Genomic DNA, 24860 nt, shown 5'->3' on the forward strand with positions numbered 1-24860 from the left:
GCAGCAGTGCCTTGTGTCCCCTGTGTCCCCGTCATACATCCTTCCCCTGTGTTTGCTTGGGTCGACCTTTCCTAACTTGGGCTTTCTTCCCTGTCTGAGAGCCAACCATGTCTCCGTGTGACTCATCTTGCTACCCAGCTGGGGGCTTTCCCCGCCAGCCCTCGAGGTGAGTCACAGTACTGGCTCGCTGATGCCATTGTCTGAGCCATTGGCAACTATCTGCTGGGAGCTCAGGGGAGAAGATGGGCAATAATATGTGCTAGGTTATTCCTAAATAATCCCCTAAACTTTGGGGAGAGGGAAGATCTTCAGCATTGCTTCTTCTGAGCCTGGGAGTGCTCTGCTGGCTCCTACCCCCTCTCTAAATTCGTGGAGAGCCCGTCAAGTAATTTCACAAATGTCTGTCCCTTCTTGTGCCCTTGTGCTCTCTCCTCTTCCTCCTGCTTCACACTTGTTCTTCCTTGAAATGTTTCTTCAAGCAGGCTTTAAGTATTGCACTAATGAGCTGCATTATTTGTTGGGCTCACCGGAGCATGTGCGGGGGTGTTGGTGCACACTGGAGAGGTGTCCCTGGCGTCCTGTGGCTCCTTCCTTTGACACTCTCCATGTTGCACACCTGTTTTTGGTAGCGCAGCAGGCCCAGTTCGGTGCCAGGGCCCAGCTGCACTAGAAGCAAGGGTTCTGGTGCTGCAAACCTGGCTTTCCACAGGAACACGGAGCAGTTGGAGCACTGACGCACGTAACGTCTGCAGCGCTGCAAATGGAAGCTGCTGGTGGTGCTGAGGTGGCTCTCCTGCTCTCCGTGTGCCCGCTCTGTCTTTTCCTCCTGCCTAGAAAGGAATGATTTGTTGCACGATCTGGCTCACAGGCATGATTGGATTTAGTCTAGCTGTCATGGGGGAGGTCTGCAGCTTGTTCTGGGAGATTTGGGGTCTTGAGAGCACTGGTAATTGCTGTTTGTGAGGGTTTGAAGAGTTCTTACAGAAACCGTCATCCTTTGATAGCTCTCTGCTCCTTTCTGCAAGGTGACAGAGCTGCCTTTGATTGCCTGACCCTCTAACTTGCAGAAAGTACTGTTATTGAGGGAAAGGGCTGTGTTCGGTGTCGCTATCGCTATCCATAACACACCCAGCTCTGTGTGACAGTCTCTTCTGCTAGAAACTTGCTAGTGAAGATAACCATGTCCGCATTTTAGAGTAAATTCCTAACTGTGCGTAAGATTTAAGCTCATGTCACCTGAAAGGTGGTTGAGGGGAGAAAATGGGTTCAAGGAGAGTACGCTGAGGTGTGGCTGATTTCAGGGTCTGCAACTCATCCTGGCATCTCCTAGCGCTTTCCTGGTCAGCACAGTGCACAGCTGGACCTGTCCCTCTCTTCCAGTCCCCTTGGGTTTGTGTTTCCTCACACCCATGGCACTGCTTTTATTTGGACATTTTTTCTTCTGCTTTACTGCAACATGAAATTTTCCTGTCTTTCTCAATAAATCAGGGCTTTCATCACTCTGTTGCTGTCATGGCAGTGTTTTACTCTTGGGACAGAGCAGGGTCCAAACATTCCCTTGTGCTGACTGCTGGATGTTGCATGGACCTGAGCAGAAGAGACATAGGCAGTTGTATCCTGGGCTCTTCCAGCCAGGCACGAGCACGTCCAGAGATGATACCTGGCTCTTGCTCTGTGATTAAGGGGAGAAATAGCTTAGGAAGAGGAGATCAAAGAGTGAAAAAACCTCATAAGCAGGGCGTCAGGGGTCAAGCGATATTTAATATCTGTTTTATGCATGAGAAACAGAGACACAGGGAGACTAAATGACTTGTCAGACTTTTTCCAAGGGAGGCACCCCTGCGCAGGGAACCGGATCAAATTAAAATCGAACCAAGCTGAAGCCAACACTTTAAATGCTACTCTGGTGTATGACCCTTTCTGCTCTTGTGCTTCTCTGCCAGCCCTCGAAGGCCAAGGACCCCTTGATTTAATTTGTTGAAGTGTTCTCCTCTGCTGCCTCAGAAGAGAGGCAAAGCATGGAGCTGCAGCCTTGCAAAAAAATACCATATGCCCAGTTTCTTCACTGCTAAAATTTATTCTTGGTGGTTTTGGCTTGGTGCAGCATGAAGATTTGTTTCAGACGATGCTATGCGCAAATGGCTGAGGCGGAAAAGCAGCGTCAGAGCCTGCCTTGCAGCCTGCAGCAAGGTGAGAAGGATTTTGGCATGGGGTTTTGTGGCTGTGAGAGCTGTAAGGGTGGGGGTGTTACGGCGTGTTCCTGTGGTCCGTGGGAGCAGAGGAAAGGATCACATCTGTTTAAGAGGAGAGGCTGCAAAAACTATTGTGTGAGCTGGTCTGCGGAATGGATCTCGTTTAATTAGGGGGAGCTGGAGGAAAGGATGTGTCTATTGTAGGAGAGCAGAACAACAAGCACAGCCGAGAACAAGATAAAGGAACCAAGCACTCTCCCAGTCCCAGTGGAGAAGGGCTGAAGTGTGCAAAGCATGATGGAAGCCCCGGAGGTTCCCTGGCTCCTCGTGCCTACACATCCTTGCCCCGTGGGCAGGCTGCAGTGGCCTCCCAAGGGCTGCTGCTTCTTGGCACAGCACTGCAGCCACAGCTGCGGTCCCCGGCTGCGCCGCTGTCCCTGTGGACAGTAGTCAGTGCATGAAGTGACGTGCTTCAACTGGGATTTTATGGGGGATTGGACTTTCTCAGGCTGCAGTGAAGTCTGCCAAGAGAAAGACTCTAGATGAAAAATATAGCCAAATTTGGATCAATTTTCAGGGAAGGAAATGTTTCCTTCTCAGGCCAGGCTTCCCTGATGGAGTACGACGATACTAGTCATTCTTAATCCGTTGCTTGGTGTTCAGCAGCATGAGTTTTAACATGGTGGGAAAAAACCCAACCAAACCAGTTCTCCTTGCTATATGCTTCCCTGTGGAAACTGCTGATCCGTTGCAGCAGAAACTGCAAAAATCGACCTGAAGTGCATATTTCCCACAGGGAACTGCAGCAAAGATGTTTTAATTTCAGCATAACTCTTTAACTGAAAAACAGCCCTACCTGAGATGTTTGACAGTTGTTCTTTGATTGCAGTAGGGGTATGCATTACAGAGGGCCATCTCTTTCTTTTTCCCTCCAAAGCCTCCAGTTTTGTTTTGGCATTTGCTTCAGTGACATTTTCCTACTCCCTCTTAACATGATGAATGGGACTGGTCTGGACTCCTTCAAACACTCCCTGATCCCTGGGAACTTTGGGGATGTCTGTGTATCTCTCCAGTACTGCAAACGTGAAGAGCACATCCCTGCTGACCTCTACATAAATGCTAAGAAATCCCCAATATTTAAAAAAGAGAAATCCATAGTAATTGGCCCAAATCTGGTGGTGAGCATGATTTGGGGTGCAGGTCCCACCAAGCGTTCTATGAAGAGACGGGTTGTTCTGTGGTTTGAATGGATCCAACTTCAACTCCCAGCTAGCTGATCTTCTGCATTTCCCTGAAGTAAGCGAGCCTTTGATGTGAGGAAGCTCCCCCCGTGTCCCGGGTCTGACAAGTCTCCTCCTAGTCTACTCTTTGGATAAGCGAAATAGTTTTTTTTAGCCTCTGGGACTTAAGAGTCTGGGAAACCTGCCTCATGTTCTTGTTGCTTTTTCCTAAACTCTTTTCTATTGCTTCTTTGAAGAGTACGATAAAGTAGAACATGTTATGTCAGGATATATTACGTTAGTTGTGATTTCAACAGCGCTATGTTTTGACGTAATTTCAACTTTCTACTTCACTGTACATTGCTCATGTACCCAGGATATAAAGATAGTGTTATCTTTATAGTGTCCTTTCTGCTGGGATGATACTTTTTGGTGCCTCTGGGGTTTTTTAGGATGCATTTCTGCATCTTCTGGATGCAACTTCTGTTCCTTGTTCCTTTGGGAGCCTACTTGGCCAATGCCATAGAAAATCAACCTGAAATGAGTAGATGCCAAATTCCTGTATGCTTGACCTGGATAGCAAAAACCTTGTGTTTTCTTCCAGACCTGCATAAAAAAATGAGGATTGCTGTGGGGTTTCCTGTAAGCACAGTGGCATTCTGCCATCTGTCTCTGTCGTTGCTTCATTTTTGGGATCCGCGGGTGAGGTGGATTTTGTTACCCTAAGCTGGGCTGTGTGGTTGTTACAGATAACATTTTTGTCAAAATGCATGCAAACAGGGAAACAGCAATGTATTCTCTAAGTTTCTTAGCCAGCCTAATACCCTTGTGAGGTACTCTTTCCATTTTATTGAGATAGTTTAGGATCTCAACTTTCATAGAACTAGTGCTGTGCCAGATTGTACTGTGATTGTTTTGCTTGACATTAAGTCCTACATTGGCTGTTTTCTAACTCCTCCTAAAATCTTGGGACTTCTATTAGTTTGGAATTTTTTCAAGGACCTGAGTCTATAATTCCTTCTAAATCTCTCTAAAGGACATTATTCGGACTTGTTGACTTTAAAACCTGGAATTTAGTGAATTATTTTTAATACCCGCATTAGTTATTGCTGAAATAGGAACCATGAAACAAGTGTGATATGAATAATTACTTCTTTTCTCCAGTTACAACCCAGAAACATTGTTCAGCACCACTGGCATCTAATGAGCCCCACAAGACTGGCTTGTTTCTGATGCACTAAGCGTTTAATGCTGCTGCTCATTCATTCTTTATTAATTGTCTGAATTTTGTAATTGCTGATTTAGTTACAGTATTACCAGCTTGCCTTCCTTTATTTTGTCACTGCTCTTCTGCCTGGCTATTCTCATCTGCCTTATCAACTGGTCTTACTCAAGCTTTTTATACAACTGTGGGAGGCCAGCTCTTTGGTGAGCAGTAAAAAATACTGAAATAAATCCTGTATGTCACAGCTTGGGGTGTAAATCTCACCGTGCCCTGAGTCGGCTCACTTTGCTGCACTGACACCTTCCTGAAGTGCTGTGTGTGTATGTTCTTAATGGTGCCCCTCTGTCCCCTGCCCTGGGGGTGGAATTGGGGTGTCTTTAGCTCGAGTCATGGTGACTCTGCACCATTCTGTGGTGTCAGCCCTGCCTCTGGCCTGCTCTGGGCAGGCGGGGATGATCTCAGCTGCCTTGACGCAGGGTCTGTCTTAGAAAGAAAGCATTTGGGGAAGAAACCTAATCTTGAACACAGAAATGTTGTTTTCCTGCTGGGCGGAGGAAGGTGCCCGGGCGGGCACTACCCGCACTGCTCGCCACCCGGCACCACCGGGGTCCCCCAGGGCATCAGGTCTTGCCGGTGCCAGAAAGAGGCAGATGTTTAATTAGGGATTACCATAAGTGGGCATGACTAAACTGCTGCAAATGGCAATGCTTTTCCTTAAGCCAAGCTCATTCTGGCACATGGGTTCAAACCCGCTGTAGGCTGGATGAAGAGAGGCCATTTCTAGGCTCTTGTAGCTTCTTACCTTATTCAAAGGGCAATTGCAAGGAACCATGCACCCGCTGCATTTGCCTGCATAGGTCAAACCAATGCATATCTAATTAAAAATACCACAAATTCCAGTTAGGTGTGGGGTTTGCAAGGAATGTGATTCTGCTTATTTTAGCAACAGGTGGTAAATATTAAAACATGTACAGCTCATCTCTTGTCTTTTATCTCCAGGGCTGTGAAAAGCAGTGCAAAAGCAGTGCTTGCAGATGCGTGCCGAGCCCACTCCTTTATTTTCATTAACCAAAGGGAGCAGCTCAAAGCCTGGTTATTTTTGCAACCAGTTCGACCAGTATCCCATACGCACCCACGCACCGGTTAATTCACAAATGCCGTGCTTGGTCATCGGAGATGGGAGCATGTAAAGGCAGGTGGGAGCTTCCTGCCTCCCACACGGGTCCACTCCATGCTGTTACCACTTCCTTGGATTTCTGAAAGGGGTTTAGAGATGTTTTCAAGGCTGGGGGGCTAGCCTGTGGCAGTCCCCACTGACCTTCGTGCCTGGCTGAGAAGCGCTGCTTTTCCCAGCTCACAAGCAGTCACTCCCACTTGGAGCCATCACTGCTTTGTGCCCAGGCTTGGGGAGAAATAATATGGCTGTGCTGGGACAGGGCCCTCAGCTTTCTCTTATAAGCTCAGTATTAGTTAATCCCCAATGAAGTGAACAGTAACATGTGCGCAGGGACCTGTTGTTGGCTTCGATGAGCTGCTGGGTGGAGCCGAGGGATGTTGCTGGGAAGTGTGCTCCCGCACTGCTGACTGCATCCCTTGTGCGCCGTGCTGCTGCATCCCGCCTCCCTGTGCACACAGAGCAGCTGTGGGGATACACAGATGTGTCTCAGGTCTCCTTTGAATCTCTGATTTTTAAGTTGTTTTTTTTTTTTTGTTTTTTTTTTTATTAAAACCACAACACTTTAAGACTGGGTCAGGGAGGTGTGGAACGCCTAAGAATTTCTTGTAAGGGAGGTAAATCATCTTGTAAATGGATGCCTGCAAAAGAAGGGGTGAGAATAAGCTGTTACTTAAGGGAACTTTACACTTTTAACTCTATGATTGATATTGATTTAATTTTTACCAGTTCTTATTTCTCTGAGATTCCTGTGAAGCTGCTTGCACTGAAGATGGCTTGTGTATTTGTCCCAGTTTGCCAGCTCAATGTGTGAAACTTGGAGGTAGTGAGGGGAGGTTAGAGGAAGGGGATCGAGGCAGCTATCTGGTAGGAAATAGCATACTGAGCAGAGGAATTTATTGTGAAGTATTCAATGTTATTGGAAAACATATTTTGTGCGATAAATGTGTATGCTGTGATCCAGGGATTGTTTCAAAGAGGCAAGCTTAACTCTGCTCCACTGCTCTCACAACATGGGTATTTTTAGACTGATTCCCATTTATACCCATCAGTATCGTCACAGACGGTTACCAAAATTAAACCTGAAGTTGGATGGGAAAATAGGCACTGACCTTGTCAGTAGAAACCAAAATCATACCTTATTTCAGATAAACACATGGACCTAAGAGCTGCATTTTTCTATATGTGCAAATGCAAACTCCGAGGAACTGTGGAATAGTTTTAAAAAGCATCATTAAGCCCAAGAATGAGCATGCAGTACTTCGTTACTCCTCCCCCCCTTCCAAATTACCGTGCCCTTTGATTAAAATCTAGCTACTGGCAAAACTACCAGCATTGGGGTGTAGGCAGGGAAATTTAAGCCTAAGGAGCAGCTCAAACCCAAGCTGGCAGGACGGCAGAGGTGTGTCCAGTGAGTTTGCCCATACATTGCCAGCGGTTTGCCAATGGAGCTGGTGGGAACCTTTGTCCTGCCCCCAAACATCTCTGTGACTCCATGCCCTGCAATGGGAGCCATCCCCTCTGCAGGCATGAGCGCTGCAGGCTGGTTTTGTCCCAGGATTTGGCAGTAGGAGAAGGAAGCACAACTGAAATGACCACACCATGGGATCCCCAAATCTCCCCACTGCCCTTGCCTCTTTCTCTCCCAACCCCAGGAGGGAGCAAGGAGGCACTGCTGGCATTCCATGGGCAAGCACCCTGCCAGTGTGTGTGGTGCGTAGGCATGCCCGCCTCTGGGCACATACCTTAAGCTGCATGCGGGAATCAGGGTGATAGTGTGTGCTCACTAGAGCCACAATGGGACTAGATGCCCGTGGCAAAGGGGAGCGCTCGATAGACATAGGCAGCAGCACAGCACTTCAGTAGGGTGGCTTAAGGCAGTCTTCTAAAAATGGGTTTTAGTCTGTTTATTGCTGATCAGATTAGTAGGCTAATCAGGTATTCCAGTGTACTCCCCTCCAGCAAGCTTGAGTCCCTGTGGGCTTAAAGCACAGGCCAGAAACAGTGGACTGTCATATTTTGAAGCCTTGTTCAGAAATGCCTGTTGGATGAAGCTGTCCACCCTCCTGGGAGATATCCTGCTTTCCAGCTGCTTTACCTACTGACATCTGCTGCTGCCTCAGTAGAGCTGGGGCAATGCATGAGGGAGATGCAGGCCGGTGCAGGCTGGCAGATGCCTTTCTGCTTTCAGGGCAGGAACCTGCAGTGAAGGCAGCAGGAGGCAGTGATGCTTTATGCCTGGGTACCCCACCAGCAGGACCCCTGGCTCTCTGCTGCCCTACCACCTGGCAGCTGGGCTCTTGGGACAGTTGCTGCCTCCATTCCCTGCTGCATGGCAGACTGCTCAGCTGTCTGCTGGATGCTACCCCAAAATTGCCAGACCCATGTGGCTTGGATGGTCAGGGACTCTTTTGATCTGCGAGGCTGCTCCTGGCCAGGTTGCATCTGATTGCTGCTGTGCCAAAGCTGTATTTTAAAATCATTCCCTTTTCCTCTCCAGTGCTCTTTTCTTTCTGCCGCTGTGTTTAGAGATACTGGTCATGTTCTCTTGTTTGGCTGAAATGGTTAGGCTCCTCTTAGATGGCCAGCGCTCCATGCTGAAACTCATCTGGGAGGCCTTTCTCTGTGCCGCTTCCTTGCCCACAGGAGTGTGCCTGGGCTTGTGCTGCGTGATTCTAACAAGATGTCCAGCTCATCCCGCACAGAGGTGTTGCAGCTTGCCTGTCCTTATCAGGCATGGTTACACTTGATGCATCCCATATGCATGCTGCCAGTGCCAGCAGTGTCTCTGCACCTGGCAAGCTGGGTGCAGTGTGTGCCTTACCTATGCATGGGCTTTCCCAGCCTTTTGGCCCAAGAAACTGTTGGTTCACAGGACACACAGACACATCATGGTCCTGTGCTTGCTGTGCTGCCCACCTCAGCGTGTTGCTGCCCTTCCACTGCTGGAAGTCACACTCATCCTCAAATCCAAAGCGCCAGAAGGAAATAAAGGAGAGATGTTCCTGACTATGGTCTGCTCCTAGCGCTCCCGCAGGACCCCAGCACTGAGCTCTGGACACTGTTTACCCCATGAAGGCATGCAGGCACCAGGTGTTTCCTTTCTGTTCCTGTGCTCCCTGCTTTCCGTGCCCATCCCTGGGGCGGCTCACCACCGCTGGCCAGGAAAGAGCCATGTCCCTTTCTGGTTCCCTTTCCCTCACAGCCTGCAGGCGGCTGTGAGTCATCCAAGAGCACTAGTGTTGCTGCCATTTCCTTGTGTGGTTCAGTAAAACGAAATCCTTGTCCCCTGCATGGTGCTGCTGTTTGCATTCCTCCCAATTACTGCTATTAGGATCCCGGCAAGGTTTTTCAGGCTTCCCTCCTGCAGGTTATGCCTGATCCCCTGTACATTTCTGGGATTTACTTTCATTTCCTGTGTTTTCAGCAGCAGAAATTGCGAGGTATGTGGTTTCCCCCGCCAGTCATTAATTCTTGGAGCTGTGGAGCCTGTGCCGACTGAACTCAAGCTCAGCTGTCATGTTGTAATAAGTTAATTCTTCATCAAGAGAACAGTACCGCTCCTCCCCTCAAAGTGCTGGGAAAGCCTCCGCTAGTCTGCCATGTCTTTCATTAGCCTGAGCTGACCTTGGGCTAAAGTCTAACTGTAAAGGTATTTTATTAGTTGCTGTGCCATCCAGCTGCGAGGAGGAGCTGCCGCGGGGTGCAGAGGGAGGTGGGCACCAGCTTCCAGTGCCCTGCCCTGCTCCCCTGCCAGGGACTGCACCAGCCTTGCCAGCCCAGCACTTGCGGTTTCATTCCCATGATGAGGTGGGCTGCAGGAGCCGTGGCAGAGCTGCAGGGGCATCGTCACAGGGAGCAATGGGAGAGCGGCAGGGGTCAGAGCTCGGGCTGCTCATGTGGCAGGGTCCTTGCCAGCCAGCCCTTCAGGTCCAGTAAGGGTGGCTCCATAGGATCCAGCTTTGCTCAGTTTCATGTTCTTTCTGTATAAACACAAAGAAATACAGTTTTCTAGCAAAAAATACATCCCCTTCTATGCTTTTTCTTAAAAGAGATTTTTTTTTCCCTTGCCTCCTGAGCTACCGGAGTAGCAATTTTTGTGGAAATTGCCTTTTCCCTATTAACTGACTTCTCAGACCACTGCTCTTTCCCCAGTACAAGCTTGTAAACATTTTTTTCCTTTTGAGTAGGAGGAGGGGGATAGAACGGGGGAGGGACAGCTCGATGCATTTAGGGGAACTTCCATTTAAAAATGTATCATTTAATTGTATTCTGTTAGCACAATCTGACCATATAGCATTCCTGGTACCTTCCCTTACTGATGGAGAGTGCTAGTGGGCAGACTGTACCTGCTGCAGTTTAGGTGGGCTGGAATGAAATGAGGGCATTTTTGTTCAGGTTAACTGTTTTTAAATGCTTGTGAACGTGGGGGGAAGATGAATCTAGAAAGACATCATCTCCCTGATCTGCCTAACCTAGCATGCAGTGCATGGTTACAAGTTTTCTTACACTTTTACCATGTAGAAACGGTGCGACAGGGATAGATAACATGATTCTAAGGACACTGAGTTTTCCGTGCTTTTCACACATACCCATCACAGATGCATACATAATTTTACTTTAAGCTGACACAGTTATATGTGCTCTCTGTTAAGCAACATATGTTACTCTGTTCTCCAGATAGGGCAGTTTTAATACTGTGCCAGTAGGAATGTGCTGCGCAGTGATGCATACACTAGCTGGCATTATTTTCCATCTAAAGTTATTTAAATAGTGAACTCTGCAAAAAAGCCAGATGTTGAAAATAGACTCCCACTTACCTGAGGTCAATGGTAAGGCCCTTGTGCTCTGACAAAATAGATGTTTCTTTTCTAATTGAGATGATGAACGTGGTTTTTCATGGGCAGTGTAAAGTTATGGGATAATCTTTATTCTCTAATTGGTTGGAGTTTACTTCTTTTTCATTAGTAAGACCGTTTTTATTTTTTCTTGAATACTTGTATTTTTAAACTTTGGCATATGTAAAATGTCCATTTTCAATCTTTGGTTAAAAATTTTAGTAGTGTGCTTAGAGCTTCTGTTGGAGACTGACTGTGGAGCTGTGCAAGTCCAGGAACAGATGGGTTTCACTGTTGCTCTTTCCACTTTCTGTGAATTTCCCTGAAATGATTTCTTATCTATCTTCTGGGATTGCCACATTGCTATAGCCAATAATTAATATAATTAACCCAGAACTTTTAGTATTATTACAGATATTTAAAGATCCAGAATCGTGCCCAAGAGGGGCACACTCCCTGGGTTGAAAGCCAAGAAAGCTCTTCTGACCACTGCCCATTTAATGAGCTATAAGTAATAGAGTGAAGTGCTACGTGATGTGAAACCAAAGGGGATCATGGGGAGATTGCACAAATCCTCTTTCCTTCCTTGATCCCAAGTTGGATAATTATTTCTGTATAATTTCTTTATTAAACAGTAGGCTGGGATTCAACTCTCCAAACTGGAGCCATTGGTAGCTGAGTTCCCTCAGGGGAGGAAAATGTGTTTTTCTTCTGAAGTAGTCACCTAAATCAGAATGCCGTATCCGGAGAGTGCAGGCTGAATCGCTGTCACTCAGCTTCCCGCACCCGGTTACAGAGGCACTCCTATTGCTCCTGTTGCAATGCATGGCAAAGCTCCTCCTGGTGGCAGAGTGGGTCCCACACTATTGGCTTTGAGAAACTCCCCTTTTGCTTTGCCACACACACAGATTTTGGCTTGGTGAGAAGCTCGTTAGCAGCAATGATGTGATTTTTAGCGCACCTGTGGGGATGCAGGGTGTATTCCCAGCAAGGGTTGTATGGCATTGGTCCAACAGCCCTGGAAACGTGCAGGTTTTCTTCTCCTCTGGGTCAGCCGGTGCCCAAAGGTTTTGGATGCAGCAGCAGTTCCTGTGGCTATGTAGACAGTCTCAGAGTCCCTTCAATGGCATTTCCCACCCCACCATCACCTCTGCTCTCCTCCCAGCAACAGGGGAAGCTAAAATGCTAATGCTTTGTATGTCTCTCAAGTTTCTCTCTCTGTTTCACAGCAAAAGGAGGGATGTTGACAAGTGTGGGCAGACCCAGCAGATCTCCATGCCCAGGGCTGACAGAGCTATGGTCAAGAATAGTGCGAGTCCAGGGAGGTCCTGACTGGTCGTATGGAGAGAGGTTTCCCATTGCCCTATTAGTGAACAGGCTTGCAGGGCAGGTGTTGGTGAGGGAAGGTCCTGTCGACATGTGGCATGTCGATGAGACCGTCTGAGATATCCAGCAGTCTTCAGGAACAAAAAGCCTGTAATGGAAAGGATTGGCCACTGCTTGGGAGAGGTCCAAGGAGGCAGCACAGGGCCAGCTACCCCTCCAGTGCTGGGGAGGGTGGGGGTGCACACAGCGCAGCCCTGAGTACTGTGCCTGGGCTGGTGCCTCTCCTGGCGCCTCAGGCTGACTGCAGCCATCAGTTGCTGGGGCATGCAAGGGCTCACAATGAGACGTGCCTTTCTCCTGCTGTAGCTGGCGAGCAGTGTGCCGGCACGGCCAGGCTGTGAGTGAGCGGTGCTGCTCTGCACAGGGCACTGAGCGAGGCTGGTGGTGGGCAGCTGCTGCTAATTTGAAGTGCTGTGCCACGAGCCTGCAGGTCTGAGCACAGATTCTGCCCTGTGTGGTTTTGGGTTTATCCCTTACAGTCTCTCTGGCTCAAATCTCGCCTAAAGGAACTGTGCAAACCTAATGCTTCTGTTGACCTTAGCCAGAGCTACTTCTTGGGGTGAAGTCCCCCTGGTTTGCTAAATTAGCTTTGTGAACCAGGCAGAGCGAATTGCACGCTGTGGCTGTAAGCAGCAGTGAAGCAGCACACGGATGGTGTTGATGGTCTTGCTGGACTCTGCAGAGTGATAAATACTCCCTTTTGGTTTGGTCTGCTGCCCCTCTCCCCTGAGTGCTTTTCTTCCCTTCTTGTACTTATTTACCCAAACTCAAATTTGAAAGCCCCCCTAAATCACCAGTGCATCTCCTGGCCTGTGGGATTTGATGTGCCTGCCCTGCGCAGCCCAGGGATGCAAGAGGTGGCTTGGCTGAATTGCTGTTTTATTGAATCCTCTTCCTCACTAATTTGTTATTAAATTATGGTTAGAGTTTCATTAGAGCCTCAGTGAGCATGAATTCATTAGCATTTTATTGGCTAGAGCTGTGCTTTGTTTTATGGGAAACGTATCCCAAAGAGCATGAGCACTCTTTGGAGTGATTGTGCTAATGAGCTCTGGTTGGGTCAGGGTGTGCAATAGCTCTCTGAGTGCCTGACTCATACTTGCTAAGGAGCTGGGCTCTCGATGTTGAGATAAAGGCCTGGATTTATGCAAGGGCTTAACAAATCTGGCTGATCGGCCCTTCTGAGGGTTTTACTTCTTTGTTCCTGTCAGTTCTTGCCAGAGTTTTGCCGTGAGCCGTCAGCACAAGGGGACTTTGGCTTCAGCATGGCAGAGGCAAAACAGCTTTGCCCATGGCACTCCCCTCTGCCAGGCTCAGGGCAAGCCCAGGCAGAATCCTTTGCCTGCAGCCAGGGATTGCAGAAGACTCTCTGAGGATCTCTGCATTGATTCTGTTCCTGAAACATATGCTGGGGCTGAGTAGCATCTTTGCTGAAATGTCCTGGCCTGTCTGCATTGCTATCCTGGGGCTGTTACCCAAAAACCAGGCTAAAAATAGCCTCTCTAACCCTGAGATATTTTTCAGGGTTGCTGTCTCTTCCAAGTCCTCATAAATTAGCACTTGGGATGGTGCAGAATAGAAACCCTACGGCTCCAGCAGCTCGGAAATGCAACTTGATGTTTATAATCTGTGATTGTTAGGACCAATAAATCAGGCTGCAGCTCTACAAGGTTTCATGCAGTCACTCTGGGTGTTGCAGAGAGCATTCAGCTCAGCCCATGGCTCCTGGAAAAATCACATGCAGAGCTTCGGAAGGTGCTAGGTTAATTACCTCAAGGTAGCCAGGCTGGAGCTCACCTTTTCCAACTAAGTCAAGACATTTCTTTAGTGTTATGTACTAGACACACTGCTGTGATCTCGGTCCTGGTCTGGTGTCTTAGCAAGGTGCAGAGAGGAGACTCTTCGATGCAGTTTCACCTCTACTTGTAACAACGGGATATGAGAGATGGTATTTAGAAACCCACCCCAGTGGGCTCTTTGGTGATGCGCTCTGGTGAGACCCTTCTCTATGAAGAATAAGCCCTGCAAGCAGCATACGGGTATGTGCTGGGGATTTTGAGGCTCACTGTACACATGGTGGGAACCTGAGCTCTGCTTTCTCCAGCCCATCACCATGGCTTCAGCCCTGGAGCTGGTGGGCTTGCACAGCTTGCCTGGTCTGTGCACTGGGGAGGGCAGAGCCGCCTTCCCCTCACTGTTTTCTGAGTCATCTGTATCTCCCATCCCCATCCATGACTTCAAAATGGCTTTGATGAGTTGTATTTTCAAGTCTTCTATCATTCGATCGCAGGTCAGGGCCAGCAGCTTTTCTTGCCTGCTGGTTCTGCCTGCCAAAGTTAATACATCATGCAGTGCTGGAAATGTCACATGGAGGCTCGGCACGGACCGGAGGCAGGGCTTTGCATCAGGCGCCTGCCCTGCGCTACCTCTGCAGAGAGACTGGCAAAATAATGAGAGGATTAATTAAATTCCTCTTCCTTAGGGCAAGGTGCAGAATGCAGGGCTTTTCTGTCACTGGGCAGGCGCAGAAAGTCTGTCCCCACAGCTGTGCACAGCACCCTGCATGTGGGACCAGTACCTGTTGGGGGTGCGCCCATGGTAGACCAGTTATGGGACTCCCCAAAAGTTCCACAGCAGGAGATTGCTCAGCCTAAATGCTTAGCCTATTCCCCTGCCAGCCCCTTCCCCACTTGCAGACTCTAAATGCAAAAGTGGCTGGATTATGGGAATCTCATTCTCTCCCTGGGGCTGGGCCAGAGCTTTGTGTTTAGTCACTGATCTTTGGAAGTTCCTGCTGGGTTTTTTCCTTTCCAGTGACTTCTGATGAAAGTGGGTAATTACATTACCCCATCTCCCCTGGAGAGGTTCACAGAGTCCTCCGCAAACATGTTCAGTTTTATACCAAGCCCCTAAAACGCCCCACTCAAAATGAGGTTTCTCTTACCAGAACTGAGCAATGGCCACAAGGCAGTGGGGCAAACCTGGCCAGGCTGAGGAGACCTGGGGACTGGCAGGGCTGGGGAGGTGGTGATCACTCTCTGGGGAGGTATGGCCCTTTGGTGGGGCAGAGCAGGTTCCTTTGAAATGCAAGTTAACATTCCCAGCAGCATCCTGGCCTGAGCAAAGCATTATCCCCATGCAGGGGCCAGATTTCTTCAGGGTGTGCTCCTCCGATGCTGGGCATGGGGACACTGTGGGGCAGTAAGGGCCCCTGTCCTGTCCTGGCATAGATGCACAGGCTGACGTGGCCATGTGCTTGTGTTTGGGGAGGCACGTGGGGTCAGGGAAATCTTTCTTTGCCCATCTTGTCAAAGCCTCTTCAGCCCTTCCTGGGCCTTTCCTGGCACAGGAAAGCTAATTCAGGTGTTTTTGTCTGTCCCCTGCAGTACGAGTTTAAAGCCAAGAACATCAAGAAGAAGAAAGTGAGTCTCATCGTGTCGGTGGATGGCGTGAAGGTCATTCTGAAGAAGAAGAAGAAGGTAGGCAGGCCCTGTCCCTGCAGCAGTGGTGCCTAGGCAGCAGGAGCCCTCCCCTCATGGTGCAGGGACTTGCAGAGTCCTTGAATTTCTGTGAGACTCCGGTGTGCTGGGAGAGGCAGGGATGGGCTGGGATCAGCCATGGATGAGCCATGTTCCTGCGGGATGGCAGAGCCAGTCTTGACTGGGCATAGAAGGAGCTTGGGGGGCCCCATGGGAGATGGTGTGGGACAATGCCGGTCCCAGCAGGATCCAGTCCTTAGCAAAGGATTGCAGGGGAGCAGTAGCAGAGCTTTGACAAGCGCTTCCCGGGTCTGTCCCTGGACTGTCTGCCTTGTTCTTGATCTCAAGGGCAGCATCTGACGTACTCATTTTCAGCTTCTTTTGTTGCAGAAAAAAGAATGGGCCTGGGACGAGAACAAAATGCTCGTCATGCACGATCCCATCTACAGGTAAGCCTGCCTGCTGAAGGGACAGAAGCTTGTGTGGCTCTGCTGTGCCACTTACTCCGCACCACACCAGCATCGTGCTGGAAACTGACCGTGGAGAGCCACCACCGTCCCCACAGAGGGCGGTTCCCCTCGCTTGCTGTGCTCTCCAAAAGTCCCCAGCTCTTTTCCTACATCTTGCTGGCAAAAGCTAAGAGTACGGGCTGTCTGTGTCCCAGGGAAGCTGAACAGGAGTGAGCAAGAGCCCCAGCTGTGCCTGGGAGGGGCCAGCATGCTGGCTGGGGAAGGTGCCAGAGCAAGGAGGCCAGCTCTCTGAATGGGCAAGGCAGAGGAGTGAGGTTTGCTCTCCTTGGTCCCTGGGGGGCTCCTGGACTGCCCTCTGTCCCTGGGGGCTGAGCAGAGAAAGCCCCGTGCTGCCTTCTCAAAATGCTTGGTGCCGTTGAGTCAGCAGGCTAATTATCCCAGCCGAGGCAAAACCACTGCCAAAAAAATTTCTGATGGGATTTAGCCATGATGTGCTGCAGACGCTGGGCATCTACCAGCGCCCTGTGCCCTGGGAAGCGCTGGCTGTGGCCTTGGCAGCCTCCTGGGCATGTGGATAGTATGTATGTTGATATCTTCCCCTCCTTTCTGTCCTTTCAGGATATTCTATGTGTCTCATGACTCCCAGGACCTAAAGATCTTCAGCTACATTGCCAGGGATGGGTCTAGCAATGTCTTCAGGTGCAACGTCTTCAAATCTAAGAAGAAGGTAAAGGTGTTGGGATGCTCATCCCGCCGGTGGGAGCTTCAGTGGGGCGGCTGGAGCAGAGCCCCATGGTGCTGCACTGCAGCAGGCAGCCCAGAGCACTGCAGTGATGTGAGCTCTGGTGCCTGCGGCTGTGCTCAGTCCCTCCAGCAGCGCGAAGAGACCCCTGAGAGCTGTGCCAGGCTGGGGAGGGCACCAGGCAGGGGCAGCTGAGGTTACACTCCTCCTCTCCTCGCCCGCTGCAGAGCCAAGCCATGCGCATTGTCCGGACTGTGGGGCAGGCTTTCGAGGTCTGCCACAAGCTGAGCCTGCAGCACACCCAGCAGAACGCGGACGGGCAGGAGGATGGAGACAGCGAGAGGAACGGGGATGACCTGGATGTCCCAGGTACCTTGCAAGGGCAGAGGCAGGGGTGGTGTGGGGTCCTGGAGCCTGGAGCAGATGTGGTCTGCAGAGTCCCTGTCTTTCCACACAGCTCCTTGCTGGCTGACACCAGCGGGGAATGGATTTGCACAGCAATCTGGCCTGTGGCACCTTGGGCTCAAGCTGGTATCTTGCCCAGCAAGGAGCCTTTGCTAGGTGTTAGCCATTACCCTCGCAGACATCCCCCTTGCTGGGAGCCCATTAACAGTGCCTGGAACTCTGCTGGGTGCCTAAATACTCTCCTTGCTTGGCTGCACATGCAGCAAACGTTTCCTCGCTGCTTCCACAGAAGAGGCCCTAAGCACAGACCTTCCCCATATCATGAGGTGCTTGCAGGGCTGGGTCTGGCTCTGTCTTTTCCACCTCTGCAATTCACTGTGTGTATGAAGTCATGTTTGGGATCTTGCATCAAGCTCCCAGGGCTGCAGGCAGCCTGCAGACCTCCCCTCCCCTCTCAGCCCCTTGGGTGGAAGGTGCAGGGATGCTCATAGTCAGGGGCTGCTGGACCAACCTGTCACCCCAGGCTCTGTGGGGCCCTGGGGAGCTGCTGTGCTGCTTGGTGCCAGCAGCTGTGCTGGAGGGGAGACAGATGCTTTGCAAGAGGTTAGTTGAACACCTCCAGTGCCTGTCAGGATGCTGGTGTGTCCTGCTGCCTGTCCACATATGGGCTGCCTGCCATGCAGCCCCGTGTTGGGTGCTAGATCCCCACCATCCGATCAGGAGCAGCCTGGGCTGTGCTGCAGTTTCCTGCCTGCCTCTGCAGCCAGCACTGTCGTGATGACCTAATCATTGAGCTGTCCTGGACCAGTCATTGTTTTTCCTCCGCACAATGTCCTGGCCATGATACGCAGTTCACTGGCAATTTCTGAGCATGCGGGCTTTTTTCCCCCCTAATCTCTTGTTTACATTTCTTTAGTTTTCTCTGTGTCTTCTGCTCTCAATGGCCCATTTCTCCCACATCAGGACTTTTGGCCACTGTTCCCCAGTTTTGTCGTTCTGGGGCTGGGTGTGTTTTCTGCTGCAAGCCCCGTCCCAGGTGGCAGCAGGAAGCGCAGTCATGCCACTCTGTACCTGCTTTCCCCCTGGAGCTGGAGGGTGGGTGGCACAGGGGAGGTGGGCATCACTCACCATACTGTGGGTGTATCATAGCAAGTTCCTGCTCCAAGCGGGCTGTGCTCTGCTCTGATGCCGCTCCCACAGCCTGCCGCCTCACTGGTGCAGAGAGGGCGGCCACCTCAGCGGAGGAGACAGACATTGATGCCGTGGAGCTGCCGCTGCCCGGAGCTGACATCCTTGACTTCAGCCGCGGCGTGACTGACCTCGACGCTGTGGGCAAGGAAGCGAGCACCTATGCCGACTCCAAGGTGCGTGGGTCCCTGTCCGCCGCACTCAGGGCATGGCATGGCCCCAGCTCTGTGGGTCTGATGCCCATCCTGGGGGCCCAGGGATCAGGAGGGATTGTGCAGCATTCCCTGGCTCCGGGATCCAAGCCGTCTGCCGCCGCAGGGCTGCCCTTTGGCTCAGGGCCCGGGGCGCTCCTGGAGAGTGCTGTACTGAGGCTCAGCTATGTGCAGCCACATGGAAAGCATCTGGGGCAGAGCTGATAGGGACTTTTTTCCACCAAAAATAATAATAAAAAAAGACTACTTTTTTGGTACAGTGGAAATTCCCATGGGAAGCATCAGCCTTTTCAGGAATTTTCTACAAAAGTATTTGGGCTTTTGTCAAATCTGAAAAAAATAGTGTCTTCAGAAGTTTTTCAGCACCTGCAGCAAGGCATGCATTTGCTTTGAATGCAGTAGCTTCTTTCCTGGGTATTCTGGGGGGCTGCTCTGTGCCACACCCCATATGTGCCTGGTGGCAATCTGTGGCGAGGGGCATGAAATCACACTTTTGGCATTGGTGTTTTGCAGGGCTGTCTCCACCCTGAAGATATTCTGACAGCGTCGCCCAAGATGCTGTTGCCCTCGTCTGCCCAGCTGCCTGATCTCGGAACACCCCTCTCTGCCCACCACCAAATGCAGCTCCTCCAGCAGCTCCTGCAGCAGCAGCAGCAGCAGACGCAAGTGGCCGTGGCACAGGTTCTCCCCTCAGCTCTTTCCTGGGGGAAGTGGCAGGGCTGGGGTGCACTACTGACCCCCTTGGTGCTGGAGCATCCTGTGCCTGGAAGGGGGTAGGCATGGGTGGGGACCCAACCTGAGCCAGGGTGGGAAGTGGGCTGGGCTGTGTCCCCTATCTTCTGCATCACAGCCTGCCTTGTCACGCTTTCCTGGCTGTGCCCTTGCTGTGCCCTTGCTCCCAGCGATGGCTCCGTTAAGGCCACGTGGATTAGTGTTAGGTCTGCTACCAGCTTTCTTGGTCCCTTGGCCCCTGTGTTCTTGCCAATGTCTGGCCTCAGCGTTAGCACCTGCTGACTCATTCTCTATTCAGGTATTTCTCATTTAAGCAGCTCTGGCTACTTTATCCAACTCATTATCTTAGCTTTACTTGTTCCCTAACCCTTCCCAGAGCTCTCTGCAACTGCTCAACTTTCTTCCTGGCCTGAGCGATTGGCTCTGGCAGCCAATTTCTGTGCTTTCCCATGGCATTCTTCATGCATCAGAAATCAGTATTGGTCCTTCTGGCCACGCTGCTGCCCCAAGAGCCTGCATGCCTTATGGCATCACAGGCTCAGGAAGTTGCTTTCCCCTCTGGAAGAGGAACCTGCATCCTCAGGGGATCCTTTATGTCTGCCCAAGTATAGTGTTGCTGCAGACAAAGCTTGCCAGGCAAAGCCAGGTCCCTCTGGGGTAGAGACTGCTCACCTTTGGTAGTTCCCAGTCTTTGTGTATCTGCAGAGCTTTGCAGTGGCTATTTCTTTCTATTCCTCCTTCCAGATAAAAAAAAAAAGCTGAAATAGTGTAACGCGGTTTTCTTGGCTGTCTCCTGGGATGGCAGCCCTCTCCCCCTCTCCCAAGGGCTGACACCCTGCCCTGGACCTCTGCCCACCCCAGGATGGTTCTTGTCCCAGGAACTGTCACTTAGCTGCTCTCTAATCCCTTCAGCCTGTGGCATGGTGATTTTGTATTGTTGTACTGTTGTACCTTTTTAATTAAAAGTTGGGCCCTACCATGTCAGTTGCCTTTCAGATGACTGAATGCATTATATCAATACTGCTGTCAATGGCACTTCTTGTCTTCTCTCAAGAAGTACCAAATCGGTTTGTCTCTGAACACATGGTGATGGGCACCGGCTTAATTCTTTACTGGGACATCCACTGAGGTGACCAGGATCTGTGCTTGGTCCACAGCTACGGGGTCCATCATGTAATTATTTTGTCCTCGGATTACTTGGCTGAGGATGAAATGCCATTTAGTTTTCTTGTTAACAGAGACTTGCTTTAGTGGGGCATTTCCAGATACATGTGAACATTCCTCCACTTGAATTAAGGCTAGGAGTCTTTCCTGGGTGTTGTCCCCAGGGGGCTGGTGGCATGAGCCACTGCCCCTCTGCACGATACGACCTTTGGGGTCTGCTCGCATCTTCTCCAGGCATCACCTGAGCATTGCCTGGGCCCTACTGCAGGTGCCTGTTATGAAGACATCTATCCAGCTGTGAGGGAGGATAACTTCCAGGCTGACACTGCCAGCAATGAACTCTGGCACCCACTTAGCATTTAATTGTGATTCCATATCTGCTAGCTCAGCCTGGGGTCTCCACTTCACCCACAATTATTCAGGAGAAGGGCCCTGTCCCACCACACTGTTGTGCCCCACTGTCCCACCGCTGGCGAGAGGAGAAGGAGGAGGTGACTTGGGCCTCTGGCTTCCTGCAGCAATGGCAGAGCAAGTCCCAGCCCCTTGCCTGGCCTCCTGCCACCCCTGAGCTTGCTGTGCTTCAACTGTGTCCCACCAAGGGCACTGCCCTGCTGCCTTACTGGCTGCAGTCATGCAGCGCAGGACAAAACAGGCGGCACCTGCCCGCCAGCAGACCCAGTGCTGCCTCCTGGTACTCATCCAGGAAGGCAGGTGGCTCCCAGCTGTGCTGCTTTTGGGGCCCTGCAGCCACAGCAGCAGCTCCTGAGTTTGGCAAGCTACAGAGAGTTCCCCATCGCTTCCCCAAGGTCACTTTCCAGGCCAAGGTAAAACAGCCTTTTTTGTTGTTGGTTTTTTTTTTTGTTTTTTTTTTTTTTCCTGTTTTGGGTTTGGTTTTTTTGTTGTTGTTTTTTTGTTGTTGTGTTTTTCTGTGTGTTTTTTTTTTTTTTAAATTAAATCCATGCTTTCCTGGTTCCCTACAAGCCTGGCTGGCTCAGTCCTTGCTGGAGAGAGGATCGCTTGTAGGAGCCATGGGTGGGTGGCAGGAGGCGATGCTGAGCTGGTGTGGCTCCCAGATGTCTCTGTGCTGCTGTCCTCTTCTCCAGAGCATGCTCCTGGGGCTTTCCTTGCTTGAGCTCAGAGCAGAGAGCTGTGCCTGCTGCCCCTGGGCAAGGGCTCCTGGCTGGTCTTGCCCAGCAGTGTCCCACCCTCCCTGGGAGGTAGTGCTGGTGATATAGATGCTTGTGTGTGGGTAGTTATGCCAAAATCAACGGACTTGCCTGTGGGCTCCCACCGGCTAATGTCCAGGCATTGCTTCCCAGGGCCAGAATGAGCGGCCAGCTCGCATCCCCAGAGCCACCATATCTCAGCAATGCTCTGCCATCTGTATTGCTCCAGGCATGTCATGCCTGTCGCAGCCGGAGCCGCCTGCAGCTCCAGGGCAGCTCTGGTGCTCCAGCCCCTGCTAGCAACAGATGCCACTGGCAGGACACCCTGCCTTGTTCAAAACACTGTCTCTGGGAAACCTGCCCGAAAGAGAGCTTTGCCAGGGCCAGCTCGCAGCACATGGCTGCACCCTTGTGCACCCACAGCACCATCCGGTTGGGTGAGTGTGTCTTCTTTTCCTCATCCATCTGGCTTCCTCCTGGTCTGCTCTTTCCTCATACATTCATGGTGTACGTGCACGACTGATGGTTTGGTCAGCACCATCTTCCTTTGCCTTGGGTTTTTCCATCAGAGAGACCAGGGGACCATGTGCTGGATTTTCTGAGCACGCCCTGGTGTGACACTGTCACCTGCCCCCACTTTCCTCGTCACGTCTGCAGGTACCCACGGGGAATGTCATCTTCCTCAAATCATTTGGTGGAATGCTGGTGAGCCCTGTAGAGGAGCAGGGATAGCTGGAGTCAAAGTTCTCAGCCCTCAGGCAGCATCTCCCACATGCTCACCTGCTCTCTCCTGTCACACAGGTCCACTTGCTGAAGGACCAGCTGGCCGCAGAGGCAGCAGCACGGCTGGAGGCCCAGGCTCGTGTGCACCAGCTCCTGCTCCAGAACAAGGACTTGCTGCAGCACATCTCGCTCCTGGTCAAACAGGTGCAAGAGCTGGAGCTGAAGCTGGCAGGGAACACCACCAGTAAGCACTCCTCCCCCTTCCTCTCCCCTCGCAGCTAGTTGGGTCTGTGGAGGACATGCGTGTGGGTGTTTCTTGAGGGGTTTTTGTGCATTTCCAGTGGTTTTGTGTAGGGAAATATTAGTGCCCTTCTGGCATGGCTTGTACGTGCGTGGCAGGGTGCTTGCATGCAGCGTGTTGGGGAGGGATGTATGGACAGGCAGTCAGGTATGTCCATCAGCTGTATGTCCACTTTCCCCAGTGGCTGCGTGGTCTAGGCCAGCTCCTCACCTGCCCAAGAGCCCCTCCTTGACCTTCCTCTCCAGCAGACTTGGCCATCAGCTCCCCAAAGGAGCTGGGGTGGGAGACAGATAACTTTTTATCCTGCAAAACTGGCACTTCGATGGCCAGCAGCAGCTCCTGGCACCAGTGGCATTGAGTGAGCCCCTCTAAACAGTGGTGGTGGGGAGGTTGACATTCAAATGGCCCTGAACCAACCTCCTCTGTCCAGTCTGCAGCCAGCCGTGGTGGCCAGGGGACACCCAGGCAAGCCAGGGTGGCACTGTCTGCCTCTCAGCCGTGCCCTTCTCTTGCAGCAGGCTCCCAGGACAGTCTGCTGGAGATCACCTTCCGCTCCAACGTCCTCCCTGTCCTCTGCGACCCGACCACCCCGCAGCCCGAGGACACCCACCCGCCATCACTGGGCCCTGGCTCGGGCTTCCCCAGCGCCCTGGGCAGCCCCATAGGTAGGAACGACTGTCTGGTGAAGCTGGAGTGCTACCACTTTCTGCCAGACTCGGGGCCACCTGCCCCAGAGCCGGCGCTGGGCAGCCTGGAGCTCATCAAGTTCCGCGAGTCGGGCATTGCCTCTGAGTATGAGTCCAACACGGACGAGAGCGAGGAGCGCGACTCCTGGTCCCAGGAGGAACCGCCGCGCCTGCTCCACGTCCAGCCCAGGCAGGACCTGGGCGACAGCCTGGAGGACGAGATCGCAGTGTAGGCATTGGCAGGAGGTGGTGCGGAGCAGCTTGTGACCTGTTGGAGCTGGGGCAGGCCCTGGCCGTAACCCCCTGGCCCTGGCAGGGAGGGGACAGCCCAGAGAGAGAGGGGGCAGAGGAGGGAGTGTGAGGCTTCCAGCACATGGCCAGGAGGTGTGTGGAGGTGAGGACAGAGCTGTGCCAAGGGGGTGCGCTGGGCATGCTGTGCTCCAGCGTGCATGGGCTTGTGTGCTGAGCTGGAGCGTCCCCCGCTTTGCATCAGACAGTGAGCTGACAGCTGATCGTGCTACCCCCTGGTCCCCGTCCCCCTGCAAGCTGTGTTTTGAGGTTAGGCAGAGGCAAGGAACTCATTGCCAGATTAGCCACTGCTGCTGGTCCTGCTGCAGGGAGGAGCAGTAAAGCAGAAGAAGGTTTTTGCTGGGCGAATGAGAGAGCAGGCATGGAGCAGTCGGCAGGTACAAGAGTGACTGAGGAGTCAGCACAGGGCGGTGAGCAGGGACAGAGCCACTGCCAGGGGGTCTGGCTCTCTGCGTGGTGGAGAGGGTGGGAGATGAGGCCAGGGTGGTCAGGGTTGGTGATGGTGCACTGTCAGGGTGGGTGCGCAAGTGAGAGGTGAGGCAGCGAAGGACAGTGGGGACAAGCCTGGGACAAGCTAAAGGGGTGAGACAAGGTCACGCAGGGTGGCTGGGTGCAGGCAGCTCCTGGCAAAGTGCTGGTGTTCATTGCACTTCCAGGGCAGGGTTTGCCCCTGCCTGAGGCAGGTCTGGAGGGTGTGTGGGCACTGCCCGCTCCTCTCCAGGCTGTGGAGTGGAAAGGAAGGCATGGCTGGGCAAGGAGCAGGGAACCAGGGCACACAGCATGGGGCTGTGGAGTGTCCTTCCCTTGTTGCCCAGCCCTTGGGCTCCTCAGCATGGCTGCCAGGTTTCAAAGCCTTTCTGGTGCTCTCAAGTGACATTTCCAAGCACTTCCCTGCACCCACCATCACCACAAACCCCCTGCTTTGCTTTTTAGACAAACCTTCCCATTTCCAAGCAGTCACTTGCCCCTGGACCAGAGCTGGGGGATTCAGGGCTGGCATCGTCTGTGTGCAGGGATGGGCACGCTTGCCGCCTCTTGATGGAGGGTGAACTGCTGGTGTCTGCAGGTGGGGTCCTTCACGCCTCTGGTTTGCACCCTCCAGAAAAATGAACCCAAGATCTCAGGATCCTCCATAGACCCTGAGATGCCCATGTCTGAGGCATCTGTGGAAACCTCCAAGTGGTCCAGAGCTTGTCTCTTTTCTGCAACCATGTTTATCAGCTGCCTATTGCTGCAGCCTCTAAGACG

At 51.8% G+C, this 24860-nt stretch overlaps 1 protein-coding gene across 7 annotated transcripts in view; it reads left to right on the plus strand.

Moving 5' to 3' along the window:
- The window catches only part of NOS1AP (nitric oxide synthase 1 adaptor protein), a 47884-nt gene that overhangs the window by 16638 nt on the left and 6386 nt on the right, over positions 1-24860 (plus strand). The window contains exons 1-9 of one of the 7 annotated variants that reach the window (XM_075097169.1): positions 9625-9746; positions 15422-15514; positions 15890-15963; positions 16603-16711; positions 16954-17095; positions 18332-18495; positions 19045-19212; positions 22395-22560; positions 23133-23282. In XM_075097169.1, the coding sequence (XP_074953270.1) occupies positions 15935-15963; positions 16603-16711; positions 16954-17095; positions 18332-18495; positions 19045-19212; positions 22395-22560; positions 23133-23282 (928 nt within the window). In that variant the 5' untranslated portion in view covers positions 9625-9746; positions 15422-15514; positions 15890-15934. Of the gene's footprint in view, positions 1-9624; positions 9747-15421; positions 15515-15889; positions 15964-16602; positions 16712-16953; positions 17096-18331; positions 18496-19044; positions 19213-22394; positions 22561-23132; positions 23631-24860 lie in introns of those variants that run through there. The other 6 variants (XM_075097167.1, XM_075097163.1, XM_075097165.1 and 3 more) reach the window with 6 other exon arrangements.

The sequence above is a fragment of the Phalacrocorax aristotelis genome, chromosome 6, assembly GCF_949628215.1.
Source record: "Phalacrocorax aristotelis chromosome 6, bGulAri2.1, whole genome shotgun sequence".
NCBI classification, from domain to species: Eukaryota; Metazoa; Chordata; class Aves; order Suliformes; family Phalacrocoracidae; genus Phalacrocorax; species Phalacrocorax aristotelis.